The 19,280-nt window shown below is 49.0% G+C and overlaps 1 protein-coding gene across 1 annotated transcript; it reads right to left on the reverse strand.

The window, feature by feature from the left end:
- Positions 1–932: 932 nt before the first annotated feature.
- Def6 (DEF6 guanine nucleotide exchange factor) lies at positions 933–17,810 on the reverse strand. Its single transcript, XM_026383650.2, has 11 exons — positions 17,715–17,810; positions 10,400–10,540; positions 9,599–9,784; positions 7,718–7,954; positions 7,489–7,635; positions 5,186–5,294; positions 4,660–4,958; positions 3,420–3,586; positions 3,123–3,321; positions 1,582–1,672; positions 933–1,413 (listed from the first exon to the last, which is right to left on the reverse strand). The coding sequence occupies exons 1-11, from the start codon at positions 17,808–17,810 to the stop codon at positions 1,193–1,195; spliced, it is 1,893 nt and encodes a 630-aa protein (XP_026239435.1). The 3' UTR covers positions 933–1,192.
- Positions 17,811–19,280: the final 1,470 nt, after the last annotated feature.

A 19,280-nucleotide genomic window follows, 5' to 3' on the forward strand; every position in this document is an offset into this window, starting at 1 on the left:
AAGGTCTTCATGGGTCAGATTGTCTTGGGCCTCCTCTGCCATATATGGGAATGTGAACTTGACTATCAGCACTCTTGGGTAGGACTGAGTGGACTTTGTGATTTATTAAGTATAGGGCATGATGAAGTCAGAGTCAAAAGTTAACACCCAGGTAGCATAGTCAAAGGTCTCAGCCGTGGCAGTGGCTGGCCATAAGTATGGAAATGGAGGGACAGATAGGAGAGTATATAGCAGAATCTACAGGATTTGATGATAGGTTTGGGGTGAGGGGTTTGAGAAAGAAGCAAATCTTCCCAGATTCTAGATTCCCATATCTCTTGTCTAAGGTAACAAGGTCAGTGAGTCAGAGAACACAGGAAGAAAAGCAAGTTTGTGAGGCTTTGGGAAAATTAGCTAACCTCCTTGAGCCTCAATTGTCTATCTGTAAAATGAAAAAGATAATCTGGTTCTTCAGGTTGTCATGAGAATTAAATAAACTGGGAAATTGCAGGACACAGTAGATGCTCAATAAACATTTTTGGCTGATTTCAGTGATGGTGCTTGCCCATATGCCAAGCAGTTAGTCCTTACACAACCCTCTAGAGTAGGTTTTAGTAGTACCTTCATTTTACCAATGTAGAAACTAGAGGATCCAAATGTGAAGAAACTTCACCAAAGTCAATCAGTTAGAAAGAGGCAGAGTTGGGTGCAGACCCCAGGCAGTCTAGCTCCATAGCCCACATTCCTAACCATTTCACTGTACCCACTGCCTTTGGAACCTATAAATGGACTTGAAGGAAGAAAAAAGGGAATGGTAGGAGAGAGAGACAGACCTGAGCTAATAATTCCTTCTAAGAACAGTTTTTATTTGGAAAAATGCCTCTACAACTTAGTGGCAGCTTGCGGGCCGATGGCCCTTGTTTTGCTTGTTCGCTCTCTTTCCCAGTCCAGGTCATTGGTCCTTGGGGCTAAAGCACAGGGCCAAGTTCTCAAATATTAACACATCAGACAGTCTCAGCCATGGTCTGGGGCTTAGGACTGGTACAAGAGACAAACCATGTTCCATCCTGGACAGTCTCCTGGTTGGAGGACCTGGGTCCCTGGCACCAGGACCTCAGCTCCCTCTCCTTTCAGGGGCCAGTGTCATCCACAGGCCAGCTGTGGCCAGGTCCTGGTGGACATGATGTTGGAAGCAACAAGGGGCTAGGAGAGGCTAATTTTCTGGTGGGGGATCCAGATTATCTTCTTGAGCGGTGGAGGCTGGGACTGGAGTCTCATCCCCACCATTGAGGGACTTTGGTTCACTGCTGTTGGGTGAGGGGGTCCTGTTTCTCTGGGATCCCCAGCGGGTCAGGCGCTTTAGAGAGGAGTCTCGGCGGGCAAGTAGAGGGGGATGGAAGCCTGTGAAGGAGCTGCTGGTGACTGGACGCTTATCTGGAAAAGACAGCAATCAAGGAGAAAACCACATGTGAAGGGCAAAGGCAAGGGCATGTGACTTTCAGTCCCACCTTGCCAGCCCAGGAGGTCTGGAGGCATCCCTTTTTTCTTCCCTTTTCTTTCCCTTCCCAACCCCAGGGAAAGTCCCAGTCTACCCCTTCTTACCTCCAGGCTCAATTGGATGCATGAGCCTGTTCATCTGGACATTCCAGTGTTTCACGTTGGTGCTGGCCTGGCGCAACTTCCTCTGAGCAGCCTGTGAGGGCAGGGTCAGTGGGGAATGGGTCAGAGCCACCATCCTTGGCTGGCGATCCTGATCTTTTCAGGTTCACAGCCTCTTAGAATCTGACCAGGCTACTAATTACCTCCCTAGAAACCCATGAATGTTCATAAAGACTTATGTAGATGAACAGTTTGCCTCCAATTTTAGGGGGCTCTTGGACCCTCAAGAGTAAAAAATAATCTATTATAATAATAGTCTCTATTGAGCAGCTTAGATGTGCTAAGCATATTAATCTTAATTTACAGAGCAGAACTTAGCAACAGACAAGTTCAAAAGAGGTTAAGAGGGGCTGGGGATATGGCTCAGTTGGCAGAGTGCTTGCCTCAGATGCACAAGGCCCTGGGTTCAATCCCCAGCACCAGACACACACACACACACACACACACACACACACACACACACACACAAAGAGGTTTTCCCAAGGACACATGCTGAATTCTAAACCACTGAACTAATGCAGGAACCTCTGCACCAATATATACAGATCGTTGGCAGTAGTTGTGAGGTGGGTAGATCATGAAGGAACTGTCCTTTCCTATGTTGCATATTTCTGTATTGTTTAAATTTTTTGCAGTGATTTCATAAATCAAAATTTCATAATTTTGGCCAATAAAGCCAAAATAAAATCATCAATATTAATAAAAATAAAAGATCAAAATTAAAATACAGGGCTGGGGATGTGGCTCAAGCGGTAGCGCGCTCGCCTGGCATGCGAGCGACCCGGGTTCGATCCTCAGCCCCACATACAAACAAAGATGTTGTGTCTGCTGAAAACTAAAAAATAAATATTAAAAAACTCTCTCTCTCTCTCTCTCTCTCTCTCTCTCTTTAAAAAAAATTAAAATAGAAAAATTTAAAGCCTCTTCTATGGAGATTTATACTTCAGGGAGTGAAGATCAAGTTCAGGGACAGTAAGACAAAGGCTTGGAAGAATAGGAGGAAAATATTCTGCCTAGATTAATGATTGATTTGATTTTGCTGTGCTGGGCAACAAACCCAGGACCTCATGCATGCTAGGCAAGAGTTAGACCACTGAGGGACTCCCCAGCCCTTTTAATTTTATTTTGAGGCTGGGTTTCCTAAATTGCCCAGTTAGGTCTCTATCTTCAGATTTTTCTGCCTCAGTCTCCTGAGTAGCTGGGATTGCAAGGGTATACCTCCACGGCCAGTCAGATTAATAATAATAAACATAGCAGCAATGTTTCTTAGTAGTTTTACTAAAAATCATGTATTACATCTCTTTATTTTTCATAACAGTTGAATTAATAGTTTCCTTTCCAGATGGAGGACTAAAAATGAAGAGCGGTTAGGCAGCCTACCAAGGTCACACAGTCAGATGAAGATAACGCCAGGGTCTGAGGGATGGAACTTTGGCTCCGGATGACACGCCCACCTCGCCCTCCATCCAGTTCCAGGGCCTCACCTCTACGTCCTCGTCGGCTCTCTGCCGGTTCTGCCGCACCTCCTCCAGCTGCTGCTGGGCCTGCTGCAGGGAGCGGCTCTGCAGCGCCATCTCCTGCTGCAGCTCTTGCTTCTCCTGCTGCGTGCGTTCGATGTAGCGCTCCTGATCCTCCTTCAGGTGCATCAACTGCTTCAGCTTCTCCTCCTCCTCCTCCAGCAGTCTGTCGGGAGTGCACGGTGTCTCTCCAGGGCCTAGGCACCTCGCAGCTGCTCAGTAGTGAGCGTATTGGAAAAGCAGGAAAGGGCCCCTCAGGCCTACCTGGTCTGGGCGAGGCGCACTGCCTCCTCATCACGCCGAGCTTTCACCTCCAGTTGCAGAGCCTCCTGCAACCGCTGCTGCATCTCCTCCAGCTCCTTAATGCGCTGCCGCTGCCGGGCAGCCTCCTCCTTCTTCAGCTCCATCTCGGCCTGCATGGAGGCTCGAGCCTGCAGCAGAAGGGTTGGGGGTGGTAAATGGTTGGGAAATGGGAAGACTGGGGAGTTTGGTGATTGTGTCCTGTGGTTCCCTGGGGCTTCTCTACCAGGCTACCTGGGAGTGAGGGACTGGGGGATTCCTTTATTTTGTGATTTCCTGATCTGACCCCTTTCTGAGAGTGAACAGATGCCTGGTCATTTCCTTCCTAGCTCAAAGGCAGGGCACTCACCTAGCATGTTCATAGGCCCTAGGTTTCATCCCTAGTACCACCCCACAAATTACATATTATTATATCTATTAAATAACATAGTGTGTTATATTACAATTAAATAACATTAAATTAAAATATGATCATCTCTTAGCACCAGCCCTAATAATTATGATATATATTATAATATCATTATGGCTGGTGTTAGAAAGAAGGTGGCTATAATTATTATTACAACAACCAAAAATTATTGAACACTTTACAAGTGTTTCCTCTCTTAATCCTTACCCTACCTCCATGAGCAAAGTTCTATCAATATCAACATTTACTCTTAGGTAAATGAAGCACAGAGAAGCTGAGTAAATTTCCTGAAATAACATGGCTCCTAGAAGGCAGAACTGGATTGAATCCACCTGTCTCTGACACTAGACCAGATCTTTCAAATCCTAAATCTAATAGCCTTTGCAGGTCTAGTCCACCTCCAGAAAAGTCCTATCTATTTGCCTTCCTGCAGATCTCAGTTCAGGTCTAGTCCAACCTTGGTCCAAACTATTCTCACTCAGTCTTCAGCTGCTCCTTGAGTCCAAGCTGAGTCCCCTGGGAAAGACTTCAGAATATGGCCCCATTCTACACCTGTCACTCAGTCCTCTCTCCCCACTTCATACCATCCCTCATCTCTAGCCATCCCTTGGCCATGTTCCCACCCTGCCCTCTATTTCCTTAGCCACAAGTCCCACCCATATCACAGTCTGGGTCTCCTATGCCACTTTTAAGTCCATGGCTCTGTTCTGACCGTCCCCATTCCAAACTTCGTCTCAACGCTCACCCCTCCGCCCCGCCCTCCACTCCAGGCCCCGCCCCCAAGGCTGACATCACCTGCTCCGCCTCCCGCAATTGGTCCTCCAGGGCCTGCTGCAGCTCCCGGTGCTGGCTGCGACGGCGCTCCTCTTCCTCCTGCAGCAGCCGCTCCGCCTGTCGCTGCGCCTCCTGCAGCAGTTCCAGCTCCTGCAGCTTCCGCTCCTTCTCCTCCTGCAACTGCTGCAGCCGCAGCAGCTCCTCTTCCTTGGCCGCCCGGCGCCGCTCCCGTTGTTCCCGCTGTTCGCGCCGCTTCTGCTTCAAGTCCTTGTGCAGCGATGTCTTCCCCTCCGCCTGCAGCCGGATCGCGGTCTGGATGGCTGCGGGCGGAGCGGGAGAGGGTCACCTGGGCCTAAGGAGTCTCTCAGGTCCACTTTCTAGCTCCCGCCGAGCTGAATATTATCACTATCACCCCCTTTTTCTGTCTTTATTTATTTATTTTTGGTGCTGAGGGTTTTGAGCTACCTCGCCAGTCCTATCACCCCCTTTTCAAAGATGGGGCAACTGACGCCAAACCAGACACAGCCCTCACCCACCGAGCGCTTACCAGCTGTCCACTCCTGGCGCTGGCGCGTGTCTGAGGCGCTCATCTCATAGGTGCGGCTGGCGGTCTTCACACAGAACATGCAGCGCTTTCCTTCGCGGTCTGGCAGCACCTGAGAGAGGGCAGGTAGCCCCAGCCCGGCTGGCCTCACTGAGGTCTGGGCCACACCTGGCCAAGAGGTGTCCCAGCTCAAGCCCCTCCCTCTCCTAGCTGACTTTCTTCCCTGCAAACTCGCCAGGAGCCTGAGTGGGCAGGAGGATTAGTGGCAGAGGTACTTGAGATTCCCTAGCTCTAGCCTTTGCCCTTTTAAGACTGGATGGGGCCATTTTCACCTTGGTATCTTTCCACAGAGCCTAGTACATAGTACAGGCTTGAACACTTCCAGTCACAGGGGCCTCCCCATGCCACTCGTTTGATTGTAACGCTGCCTAGTGAGAAAGTCCATTCATCCCACAGGTATTTGGAGCATCTGTTGAATGCAACTCGGTGTTTTAGGGTTTGGGGATACTAAGGGGCGCCTAACGGAACAAGTCCCTGCCTTCACTCTGCTTGCATTCTGTGGAAAATCACAGCTGCTGCTACACATTGAGCTTCTTATGTTCCAACACTGCTCTAGTGTTTTATGTGGACCATTTTATCCACTACTCCCCCTCACCCTTGCCAGACAGGCATTATTGGCTCTACTTGACAGAGAAAGAGACTGTGGTGCCAAGGGTTCCAGGAAAGTGTCCAATTCACACTGCCTGTTAGTGGAGAAGCTGGGAGTTCCACCTCCATCTATGTTCTTTCCATAGCAATATCTATTTCCTTATGTGACAAAAATGGACAGAGCCTAGGATAGCAACAATTTAAATGTAAAATAACAAGAGTTGACAAGGATTAGAGAAATTGGAATTCTTATATACCACTGGTAAGAGTGTAAAATGGTATACTGCTGAAGAAACATTTGCAGTTACCCCCAAAGTTAGAATTACCACACAATCCAGCATTTCTTCTCCTAGAATGTGTATACCCAAGAGAAAAGAAAACATGTCCACATAGAAACTCATACATAATAGCATTGTTAACAATAGCAAAACAGTGGAACTAACCCAAATGTCCATCAACAGATGAATGGATAAACAAAATATGGTATATCCATCTGATGGAATATTATTCAGCCTTAAAGAGGAAGGAAATTCCTATACATTCCACAACAAAGATGAAGTTTGGAAATGATGCTAAGTGAAAGGAGCCAGTCACAAAATGAAAACTATTGTATAATTCCGCTGACATAAGGTACCTAGGATAGGCAAATTTGAGACAAAGTGTAATAGAGGCTATGAAGGGCTGAAGAGAAGAGGGAATGAACAGTTGGTGCTTAAATGAGTACAGAGTTTCTGTTTGGGGTAATTAAAAAAAAACTGGAAATATATAATAATGATGATGGCCCAATATTGCAAGTACTTAATGCCACTGAATGGTACACCTAAGATTGTTAAAATGGCAAATTTCATATATATATATATATATATATATATATATATATACACACACACACATATACACTGATATATATGGAGATATATATACTGACACAAATATATGGATATATTTATATATCTACCATTTAAAATACTGTTTTTAAAATTTTATTTATTTATTTATTTATTTATTTATTTATTTATTTATTGGTACTAGGGATTGAACTCAGGAGCACTTGACCACCAAGCCACATCCACAGCCCTATTTTATATTTTATTTAGAGATAGGGTCTCACTGAGTGCTTAGAGCCTTGTTTCTGCTGAGGCTAGCTTTGAACTTGCTATCCTCCTGCCTCAGCCTCCCTAGCTGCTGGGATTACTGGCATGCACCACCGTACCTGACCCTAAAATACTGTTTGTTTTTTTTTTTTTTAAGTCTCTAAAATAATAATGAACACAACTAAGGGAAGAGAGAATGGAAGAGAAGAGGGAGAAGGAATAGGGGGTGAGGATAGGGAAGTATGGAATTTAGATGAAGGAGAAAGTCCTCCTAAGAGGATTTTTAAAAAGGATTTGCTATGAAGTGTGGATATAAACCATCTTCTCTGAAATCTTTAGCAAAATCCACATTATTCACTATTGAGTTTGGTATTTATATTAGTATTTGATTTTAGTTCTTTTGGAGTCTGACATGCACGAGAATGGCCTGGAGGCACCCAGGTATATTTGGGTTACACGAACCTAGCAGAAATGGGTGTTTCCTCCATTCTTCCCCCTGACCCCCTTTTCCTCCCACCACCCCAGGAACCCTCTGGGCCCTTTGCCTTTCCCTCATGCCCTCACCTCCACACAGCAGTGGGCATCCAGGGGGATGGTGCCCCTTTTCTCCTTGCACTCTTCACTCCCAAAGTAGCAGAGGCAGCTGGGCTGCAGCTGGAACCAGCGTTCTGCCCAGTTCCTCCTCAGGTGCCCCCGCTTCCAGAGGTAGCCCTGCTGGTCAGAGTCAAGTTAGAGATTCCAAGGCCCCCCCATCACCCTCCTGGTGTTCTCCCTGGTTCCCAGCTTGGCTGACCTGCTTCAGGACATCTTGGATGAGCTCCTGGTAGACCTCATGGATGGCCATGCTGAGGGTGTCCCGTCCCACACCCCGCAGGCAGCGGCCAGAGTTGAAGAGCTCCAGGAACTGCCAGACACTGAGTCCCCCGGTGGTCTGGGCTGCCTGGGCCTCCTGGGCCAGCAACTCCTCCAGCTCGCCCAAGCCCACCTCCAAACTCATGCTGCTGAGTACCTTCTTCAGCAGGTATTCTACCTGGAAGGGGAAAGGGAAGGCCTGGTGACAGCAGCAGGCTATATTGCCACACCAACACCAGGGGCATTCCATCTGGGGTCCTAGAGCCTGGTAGAGGGGATGAAGGACAAGGGGTTGAGAGGGCCAGAGGACAATGCCAAGGGAGACCAGGATGGAGATTCTGGAGGGAACCCTGGAGCCCTACTCCCAACTCAAGCATCCTCGTTCCCTTCCCGGCCCCAGTCCTACTTCTTCCTATTTTAAATTAAGGGCAGGGTGAAGGTGGGAGCTGAGAGCTGGGGGCCAGGCAGAGGCAGAGACTCATAAACAAGTCAGAGATGGCATAAAACTCTCATTTCATGTCCTTACTTTGTGGATGACAAAACCAAAGCCCAAAGTGGGAAGTAACTTGTTTTAAGTCACACAGCAAGTTGGGGGCAGCCAGAACTCCATCCATTTGGATCTCCAGATTCCCATTTGGGTCCTTATTCCAAACCCCAATCCCCAACCCTGTATCATTGCCCTGTGGGAAGGTAGGGGGTTGGGGGTGGGAGTAAGAAAGGCAGGGACAGGAAACCCATTTCAGAGGAACAGGAAGTGGTGGTTGGGGTATATCCTGCTGCAGTTTGTTCTCACTGCATGTTGATAATAGCAGCAAGAGGCCTTCTGGCCTCTGAGAGGCCACTTTGCCCTCACTGGCAAGGAATCTGACAAGGTTGTCCACTCAGATGGACACGTGTCCCTCTCTTGCTCCAGCATCTTTGGAAACTCTCTTTAGGTAGCTTTCCCACTCTTTCCACAATTGTTAGACATGCTAGGACTTGTGTGTGTGTGTGTGTGTGTGTGTGTGTGGTGCTGGGGATTGAACTCAGGGCCTCACACATGCTAGACAAGCGCTTAACCACTGAGCTAAATCTCCAGCCTGACATGGTAGGACACACCCTCCTTTGTGCACCCTACTATGAAGACCTAAATTCACCCTTGTGCTGCTATAGCCACCACCAGACCAAAGGGTAGGAGAAAGCTGAATGGGCAGAGGAGAGAAGTGTGCCAAAGAGGGAGGGTGGATAGGAAAAGAAAATGACTGCTCTTGGTTTTTACCCATGAGCTAAAGGAGGTAATGGCTATGTTCCTGGCCTCTTCTCTAAGGATGCTGTCTCTCTGGGCCCCTGAGTCAGCCCTGACTCTCCGGGGGGGGGGGGGGAGATAGGAAAAATCTGGAACTAGGGCTTTGCCCACCTTGAGTAACTGAAGTTATTTCCTGGTCTCCCATCTTCCAAGGTCTCCCATCCCGTAACAAAGCACCTGCTAGATTATCACAGTTCCTAAAATCCCAATATTTGACCTTAAATGTTCTCATTTAAAAATGTTCAGCAACATATCATCAAACACTTCTGTTTAATGAAGTTTGCAGACCATTTTTCCTTCCGTGAGGACTAGCAGAACCTTGAGAGAAGTGTACTTTTTGGTTCTGGAAGAAGGCACAATTGCTCCAACATGGGTAGTTCTAGATATCTGGAGACAGCTGAGTGGGGACAGGTACCAGCATAGGGAGACAATGAAGGGAGAGGAAGTGGGAGGGTACGGAAAGTGATTGGCTTCCTTCATGGTGTTGTTGGGGCCTGGCCCCAGTGACTCAGTCCCCGGGTCTGCCGTCACCCTCACCTCATCAGGAACCATGATCAGAGGGTACTTGTCCTCAGACAGGAAGTTGAAGAGGCACCAGAGGCGGAAGGCATCCTGATTGGAGAGCAAGCTGTTCCCGTTGCTATCTGCTCGATAGTTCTTCTTGGCCGTCAGGGTCCAGCACAGCTCATCAAAGTGCTCTTTAACGAAAGCCCCCTCTTCCACCTGCCACCAGACCTGCCAGTCAGCCATTTGTCCCATCCCCGATCTACCACCAAACAAGGCTCCAGCTGGGTTACTTGTGTTCATTTATATTCCTGCTCCCCACCCTGCCAAGTCCAGTGCTGAATATGAGGAATCCCTGAGCCGATTACCAGGTAACTAGCTGGTTCCAATCTCCCAACCACTCCCCAACATACCACACCAGCCCAAGTGCCCTGCTGACAAAGAAATGTCATTCCCTCAGTCCAAAGGAAGAAGGAAGAGAGAGGCTCAGGGGGAGTGGATGGCCAAGGAGACCTGGGAAGAGAATGACAGGTGAGGGGAGCGGGGTGACATTAAGCTGGGAGCCAGAGGTGGTTTTGGGCAGGGATGGGGTGGAAAGGCTGCGGTTAGGGTGGAGGCTAGGATAGAGAGGGGAGACATTGAGGGTGAGCTGAGTGGGACAAGAAGGGGACAGATGGCTGGGATGTGATGACTGGGAGAACAAGGATGGACAGAGGGGGCAGAAGTGGGGGTTAACTGGGGGGTAGGGAAGAGTTGGAATAGCAAGGTGTTGGGGTGCTGGCCAGGCTGGAGAAGTGGGGAGAGGTTAGAAGTGTCCCACAAAGTGAGGCCCACCTTGTCCAGGATGTACTTGTTGAGGTAGGGCATGTAGCCCTGGCTGGACACGGGGCCATCATCATCATCTCGGAAGTGCTCCTCCAGGGCCACAGGGTCATGGGGGATATGCAGGACCGTGTACAGGTTGTGGGACAGCACCTGAGACAGAGTGGCAGTTTGCCTTTCTGCGCTCCAAACAAAATTGGGCTAAAGTACTGTGCCCACCTCCCTGCTCATCAGCACCCCCATCCTGGCTGAGTCCTCTGTACACTGTTCAGTTCAATAATAACTAAAACGTATCTACGTACCAGGTGCCAAGCACTGAGCTAAGCACTTTACACATCATTCATTAACCTCCCTACTGACTATTCATATCCTCTTTTACAGATGAAAAAAACCCCTGAGGCTCTGAGATGTTTCTCAGCTGGCAGAACTGGTAGAGCTGGGATTCCAACCCTGGCAGCCATGCTTTCAACTACTTGATTAGGTGTCAGTGTCTTCTTTCTATAGATAGGACACTGAGGCTCACAGGATCCATTAACTTGCCCAAGGACCCACAGTGAGCAAGGGCTTGGGATTCCAATCCAGCTCCGTCAGACTTCAAAGCCCAGGTGTTTCCCACAGTGCTGGGCTATCTGCAGGGAGGCAGCAGCCTTGAACTTATCACAGTTTCCATCATAGACTCAGTGTTCAGGCTGCGGTGTGCCTGGCACCCAGGAGTGTCTGATCAACGAAGGGCCCCTTAACAGACTGAGGGGGGCTGGAGAGGGCTCAAAGAAGATTCATGAAAAATGGTCTATGAGATGGAGCGAGGTTGGATGGGATGGTGGTGGTCAAGACGGTGTGCAGGGAAAACATGGGTCTGTTGAACAGATTCAAGATATTAGAACTAAGGGGTTGAAATTTGAAATCTTGTAAAAATAAATTTTTAAAAATGTTCTGGGGCAATTCTGTTATAGCACTTATCACAGACAGTGTGATGATTAAAAAGTTACTATTGGGCTGGGGAAGTGGCTCAAGCGGTAACGTGCTCGGCTGGCATGCGCAGGGCACTGGGTTTGATCCTCAGCACCACATAAAAATAAAATAAAGATGTTGTGTCCACCAAAAACTAAAAAATATTAAAATTTTTTTTCTCTCTCTCTCTTTAAAAAAAAAGTTACTATTGTGCAAATTGTGCACTCACTATGTGATAGCCACCGTATAGGGTGTTGTTCTTTTCTTTCTTTCTTTTTTAAGATGCTGTGGATGGGGCTGGGATTGTGGCTCAGCAGAAGAGCGATGGCCTAGCATGGGCGGGGCCCAGGTTCAATCCTCAGCACCACATAAAAATAAAGGCATTGTGTTGTGTCCATCTACACCAAAAAATAAATATTAACAATAATAACAAAAAAAGATGCTGTGGATGAAGCCCAGAGTCTCTCACGCAGGCTAGGCCAGTGCTCTATCAGAGTCACATCTCAGCCCCGAGGTGCTTTTTATTATCCAGTTCTAGCCTCTACCACCACCTTGCTACACAAATATTCCTGTTTTTCAGATAAAGATATTGAGGTTTGGAGAATTTAAGAATAAATGGCAAAGCTGAGGTAGGAACTAGGTAGCCTGGCTTCAAGAGCTGGCTCCCTATTAGAATATTGACCCTGAACCTCTCTCTCCAACTGGATTGTGAGTCTGGAGACAAGGCCTTTGTTCCTCTTCTGTCCCACAGCCCCTGTGCTCTCTTATGCACACCAAGTGCAATCAAGCAATGCTGCGCCACCAGCAGTTCACCTTGAAGTCAGTTCCTTGGAAGCAGGAACTGGCCTGTGTCAGAGAGGGTATGTGTGCCAAGCCTTCATTTTATTCTCTTTTGAGAGAGGAAGGGGAGAAAGAATTAGATTTCTCCCCAATGTTCTCTAGGATGTCAGGTTCTTGCAAAGCAGGCAGGTGGGGGACCCTGTGTGTGTGTGTGTGTGTGTGTGTGTGTGTGTGTGTCTATGTAGTGTGTTTCTTATGGATTTCCCATGATTTTCAGAGTAAAAGCTGGAGTCCTTCCAGAGGCCTCTAGGCCCTGTGACTTGGCCTGCTGCACCTCCTCTGACCTATTTCTTGCTCACCTCTCCAGCCACTCTGGAATCCTTGCTGTTCCTTAAAACAGGACATACTCTTGCCTCAGGGCCATTTTTCTTGCTGTTATTGCATCCTGGAACATTCCTCTCCCAGGTCACTGCCTGGCTTGATGGCTTGCATCTTCCCCTCCTTCCCATTTTTGCTTAGTTGACACTTTCTCAGAGTGGGTTCCCTTGGTCATCTTATTGAAATCTGTAGCCCAAATTCCTCTAACCTCCACACTTGTCAGCCTGCATCTGCTATATTTTCTTCCCATCATTTATCATCATCTATCTACTAGACATTTTATTTATTCTATGTTGTTTCCTCTATCTAGGATGTTAACACCACTAAGTTGGAGTTTTCTCACTGTTGTATCACTGGGCCTGACACATAGTGGACACTCAATAAATATCTACTGGGTAAACTCAAATCCTTCATGGGAAGAAATAGAAAATAATGCAAAACTCAGACAGATATGGACTGAATCTCTTGAGCAGATAAACTTCGCTGGCCTCAGTTTCCCTATCTCTACATGGAGATATTACATAGAACTTGCCACCCAGAAGCACATGTTGCTTGAGCTGTTCCCTTCATGGTTCATCTGCCACACTGTCTTCTAAGACCTATTTAGCTAGCTTTCTTCACCAGTACCTTTTGCCATTGGACTCCAAAGAGCCCAGGGATGAGGCTCTGACTCCTGTGAGCTGTCAGGATCAGGACCAGGAGGAATTACAGGTTCCAGACACTTGGGGCTCAGTGATAAACCTCAGATTGCCAGGCTTCCGGTGCCTGGGTGGGGTGGGGGCGGGGTTTAGGGAGAGGGGTCCTGCTGGAAAGGAAATGGCAGCGGTGGAGGAATGTCGGGTGGAGGAGTGAGGAGCAGGAGCTCACTTGCAGATCTCAATCAATTCTCAACCCTGAAGGCAGGGACTCTCATTATCCTCATTTTATAGATGAGGAAATCAAGGCTTAGAGAGATGAAGTGTCTCACCCAAGGTCTGGCTTGGAAGCCCTGCTCTTGATCTCTATACTGCACGGTTCTGGCTGAACATTTGAATCACCTGGGGAGATGGTGAAACTGAAATATGCTGGCCCCTCCCTACCTATTGACTCAGATTTTCCAGGGGTGGGGTCCAGGTGTCTATTTTTCATAAGCCGCCATCTGGTCTCTCTCAAGACACCCACAGTCTCTCTCACCCTCCTGGGAAGCCCCTGACCACTGGGTCAGCAACCATAGACCTCCCGAGGCTTCATTTATTCATTCTTTCCTCTGGAAGCCCGGGGGAAGGAGGCTGGTTCCCTCTGGGGACTTGGAGTCCTCTAAAAACCCAGGTGTAGGCATAGGTGTGGGCGTTAGGTCCACATTGACAATAAGTCAGTAAGGGCTGAGGCTGTAGCTCAGTGGCAGAGTGCTTGCCTAGCATGCACCAAGCCATGGGTTCAATCCCCAGCACCCCTCAAACAAACAAAAAGTCAGTAAGGAGGCGGACATGATGGTGCATGCCTGTAATCCCAGCTACCCAGTAGGCTGAGGTAGAAGGATCGCAATTTCAAAGTCAGCCTAGGCAATTTAGTGAGCCTGTCTCAAATAGCCTTCAGGATCCTAAAGCCAACAGACCAGGAAGTACCTTCAGATACAGGGGGTTTGGGAATTCATAAAAGCACCAAGAGATGACTTCACAAAGAATGAATGATCTCTCTCCTAAATTGACCATAATCATTAAAAGAGTCTAGGTTCCAAGTGATCCTTTTAAAAGACACAGATCCTTCAAGTAACTGAACGTACTTCAGTGGGAACTGAAGTGCAACTATTATCATGAAGACCTGAGAATTTTAAAAGGTGAATCTCTGGATTATCTGTGTAACCTATTGTGGGCAAGATCGGGGTGGAGGGGTTGGGTGTGGACAGAGACCTAGAAAAAGGAAAGGAGAGGTTGCATCAAGGATTGAGTTCATCTACTCTGTGTCTTTGTTTTTAGTTATTTTTGTAGGCTGGCTGGGCAGCTGGGTGGCTGGGTGTTCCCCAGATCAACCTTCTTTCTTTGATAGATGAGAAACTGGAGGACCACAGATATGGAATCACTTTCCCAAGGTCACTGAGCTGGGGAGCAGTATAGGTCACAGCCTGTGTGTTTCTGAGTCATGTGACCTGCATGTCATTAAGTCATCCTCCCTTTCCCACCCCCATGTCCTTGCCTGAGGAGAACAGCAGCACAGAATGGTCAAGGCAAAGCAGATGACCCTGGCCAGCAGATTTCTGGACTGAATGTTCTTAACTTTCCCTCCATGACATAGAGTTAGGAGGCAAAGCCTGAAGCTCAGAGACTTCAGTAGGCAACAGACCCTCCCTTGGCTCCAGGACTACCCTGAGTGTCAGCTGGAAGCTCAGGAGCCTGGGAGGCCACCTGCACACCCTCCCTGTTTCCCCCCAGCTCTGGTCTGTCAAGGTGAAGCTGCAGACCTGCTGTCTCCCCTCCCTAGTCCTCACCAAGTCAGACTCACTGCTCCATATGCTCATCCCTGCCTATGGCCTGACAGGGAGAGTGGTGACCACATTCACAGCAGACCCTCTTCTGGGGAGAGGGTATGGCCACTAGGACAGCCTCCCTCTGAAGGGCTCCCTATTTGTGTTTTCAAATTAAAATGCTACAGCCCTCTGTCTGGAGGCTTCTCATTCCTCAAGCTCTTTAAAGGAGGTTCTGGGCATCTGTGCAAGCCTCCAGCCTCATTTTCGTCCGTCTGGCCAGGGGTGCCATTGCCACTGGTCTGTTTTCACTGTTTTCAGCCCAACTGGATGAAAGCATTGTACTTTCTACAAGTATCCAGAGGGTAAATTTCATCTGGTTTCTCTGCCCAAGACTTTTCTTCTCCAGGGAAGTGCTCTCCACCCCTCCAGCTGTTCTCAGGCTTGCTGTTCTTCCTTCTGCCCTGGCCTCATCAGGAGTTTGCCTGGGACAGCCAAGACAGCCTCTCCTCCTGACACTCAGGGGAGAGGCAGCAATTCTCACCTGGGTATAGATTGCCCTGGAATAGTAGGGAGGTCTCCCTCCTGGTCCCAAATGTGGACTGCAAGGTTAGGGGCAGTTTCAGTAAGTATAACCCTGAGACTTTCCCCCTTATCCCCCTAGTCTTGCAGGGGAGGGGATGGGTCCGGGACGGTCTGTCTCCTCTGCTTCTTCTTCTGCCTTCTGACCACTTCTCTATTACGTCTCTGCCTTTCTGGCTTCCCCACTCTCAACATTATTATTACTTCCTCCCACTCCAGTGTTCACCCCTTGGATTTGGGGGGAAACTTGCCTTCCCTTCTATGCAGGGGCTTTGCCATTTCTGTCCACTCCCAATTGGCCTGAGCTTCCCACTGTTAAATTAGGTTCCCAGAGTGAATGAGTTTTCTGTCAGGTAGGAGTGAAATCTACCATTACCTGTGTGACCAGAGTTGCTGCAGTGGGTACAATATGAGCTTTAAGTGGTAGAAAGACAGTGTACAGTTCAAATGCGTGAGCTCTCCAAGGACTCTTCCTAGAAATACTCAATCTGTGGGGGTGAGGAGTGGGTGCTGGGCCAGAGCTTCAAACTAGGAAGCCTTACTGGCAGAGGGCATCAGAAAATAGGAACCACATAAAGGTTGTACCCGTCATACATGAGGGACACAGAAAGCCTGGAGAGATCTCAGTGGCCACGGACATGGAAAATTATATCTTGGAAGCAAGAAGCCATGGGATTGATTCTCCTGGAAAGATATAAAGGGGCAGAGTGGGAGGTGGGGTATGGGACACAGAGTTTCTGCAGGGATGGTGTTTGGATGATTTATTTTTCTTCCACACATTCAGAGGTCTCAAATAGACAACATGATTTTTTTCCCCGATACCGGGGAAAATTTTTTTTTCCCCTGGCCCTTTTGAGATAGGGTCTTGCTAAGTTGTTGAAGATGACCTCAAACTTTTAATCTTCTGCCTCAGCCCTCCAAGTCACTGGGATTATAGGTACATGTCACTATGTGTAACTAGACCTATAACAAAATGATTTAAGATGCATGTAAGGAAAACCTTTCTGTTGGAAGATTTTCCCCAGGAGACCAAAGGTAGACCCTCCTTCCTGGGAAAGTAGAAAATCATTTATTAAAATGTTGACAAATCTGGCTAAGGGGTAGATTATAAGATAGGACCAGCTTGGCACATCCAAGTTCAGCAATATGGGGGCTAAATGGAGGTCGGGCACAATGCCTATTATGTTCCATTTACCTGCCAGGTTTCTAGGCACCTCTTACCTTGTCATTAAGAATGGAGACTGAGATTGTGACCCTCTTTTGAAGCAGGGAAAGGGAGATATCAGGAATATAGGGCCTAACCTCATGCCAAGACCATCATCTAATGTGGGACACTCAATAAAAGTCACAGTGCGTGAACTAACCCTGAAGGCAGGTCCAGAGAGTTGAGGCCAATGCTGCTTCATTCCCCGTGTTTGCTGGTTCTAGCAGCCTTGACCCTTGCTTCTTCCTGCACTAACTGGAGTGGGGAAGGCAGCACTAACCCACTGGGGGTAGGTGGGGAGTGGGGTTGGGGGAGAATTATCTGGCCTCTCCAGGACCTTCCAGAATTTCTAGATGGCAGATTTTCTTGGACAATCACTGATGGAACTTTTCCTGGGCTGGCTTCCCAAGGTCTGAAGGCCCCAGTTTCCTTCCCAGTCTGGTGTGCGTGTGCATATGTTCATGGGTGGAACAGGACGGTGAGCTTGGCAGTAGTATAATGGGGTCAGCAGTTCTCACCCCCTCCCCCAGCTCTGTCCCACCTGTAGTTCAGCAGGCTAACTTGATTTAGAGGTGGAAAAAGGCCTTTATATCCCTCTGCTCCAGAGGAAGTGCCTGACTGGTTAACTGTCTTTCTCCAAAGCCAGGAGGAACTGGCAGGGAGGAGTAAGGTGCGTGCCCAAGCATGACTCTGGGGAGCTGTGTGTGCTCATCCCATGGAGTCTGGGAGGTGGCCTAACTCATGGTCCTCAGACCCCATGATGCACAGTGGCTCTGTATGCACTTCACTGAAGCTTCTGAATGGTGGGCAGCAACATCCACCCAGCCACGCTGGCTCAGTCACCCAGTACCAGTCCTCCAACCTGAGCCAGGGCCGCTGGATGGCTGGATGGCTGGGTGCCCAGAGCAGCAGAGCACTCCTGCTGAACACCCAAGCGGCAGGGACTGATATGGTGTGTCTGCCAGCCTCCCCTGGGCCCCAGTGCCCCTCACCTTGAGCTGGGACTTGGAGACCTTGCCACTCTTCTCTACATCCAGCGCGGTGAAGGCGTACCAGATGGACTTGAGCAGCTCCTTGCGCAGGGCCATGGCTGAGGCGCCCGCCCGGCCTAGGGGCGGCTCTTAACATCAAGATCCGGTTTCAGGAAATGCAAACGGCTGCAGAGACCGCAGAGGGGCCCTGGTGCAGAGCAAGAGCTCCACCTGCCTGCTTGCTCTGGCTCCCTGAGCTGGCCTGTGGCTCTGGCAGTGCTCGGCAGCCCCATTCCCCTGCATGGAACAGGGACCAACTTTCTCAGAATTGGGGGTCATTGTTCTGATGGGACTGGTTCTCTGGCTGTGAGGACCTTTTAGAAGCTTCTTTGCCCCAGGGCCTTCCTAGGCTACCAAGAGGCAGCTCCCTGAGGGAAAAAGAAAGCCCATCTTGACTTCAGAGTCACAGTTTACCAGGTGTGAGGCCTTGAATTAAGTAACCTAACCTCCATGAATCACTTCCTCTTAGTAAACAGGAAAAATACCAACCTTACAGAGTGGTACAGATGTCTGAGAAAGTACATAGAACGCTTTGGGTAAAGCATTTCTCTTAGTGCCACCTAGTGTAACCTTGGTGGTGGGGCTCCACCCAAGAGGAATGGCAGGGCTCCACCCAAGAGGAAGAAAACAAAGACAATGCCACAAAGCTAGAGGAAGAACCCGGCCAGGGCACCTCTCTAGGTCAGGCAGACTTGGCACTTGATTTGCTGGCTTACTATTCCCTGGGCATTGGCTCTAAAAGGCACAGAGGGCACTGCTCACTCTGGGCCTGGTGTCCCTGAAGACACCAGACTATATCTGAAACACACAAGGGTGAGTCTTGTGGGGCCCAAACTCAGGGATTCTGGCAGGGGCAGTTTTGGGATTTGGGGCCCTCCACATGGGTATTACCATATCTTTAGACCCAATGCCCATGAGGGCTGGGCATATCCACTTCAGGAGTAGGGATTTAAAGCCACCTGCAGGGCAATTCTGAGACACTCCCTTGCTAGGGGCATGCCTTACTCTTCTACTTCCAAAGGGATGCAAGAGTAAATGGGAGCCTTCTAGCTATACTAGGAGTATGGGCCAGGGGATGGGGTTCCATTCTCACATGGTAGGAAGGGGCATGGGACACCATCACAGTTGAGAGAGGGAAAGAGGCATCTCCAGCTCCGGCGGTGCTTCCGCTTGGGCAGGGTCAAACCCACAGCTCCTTCCCCTGCATCCCTTCCTCCCACTGGGACTGGTCTGATCTTACCACTCACTTTTCGGTCTGATTATGGCTTTGAAATCCCACAGCAGAGCCCTAGACACCTGGTTGTACCCCATTTCTCAGGGCTGGGTAACATAGCCAGGGCTTCAGCACCAGAGCATTGAGGCATCAGAAACTTGGTAACCTTGACGAAGGTGCCCCTCAGCCCTGCTTTAACCTGAGGCTTTGCCCCCTGGGAGGAGCTGACTGCGTGCAGTCAGGAGTGGCTGGAGGGGCTGAGGCTACATTCCACAAAGATAAGGCAGGAAAAGAGTTCTTCGGGCCCACCATCC

This window comes from Urocitellus parryii, chromosome 8 (assembly GCF_045843805.1).
Source record: "Urocitellus parryii isolate mUroPar1 chromosome 8, mUroPar1.hap1, whole genome shotgun sequence".
Lineage (NCBI taxonomy): Eukaryota > Metazoa > Chordata > Mammalia > Rodentia > Sciuridae > Urocitellus > Urocitellus parryii.

What these genes read in the sequence shown, in the direction of transcription:
- Def6 (XM_026383650.2), bottom strand. Translation starts at nt 17,810, where the DNA reads ATGGCCCTGCGCAAGGAGCTGCTCAAGTCCATCTGGTACGCCTTCACC. An exon ending in ATGCCCACTGCTGTGTGGAG is followed by an intron (nt 5,295 to 7,488) that starts GTGAGGGCATGA and finishes GCCCTCTCTCAG; the next exon opens with GTGCTGCCAGACCGCGAAGG. An exon ending in GTGCGCCTCGCCCAGACCAG is followed by an intron (nt 3,322 to 3,419) that starts GTAGGCCTGAGG and finishes CACTCCCGACAG; the next exon opens with ACTGCTGGAGGAGGAGGAGG.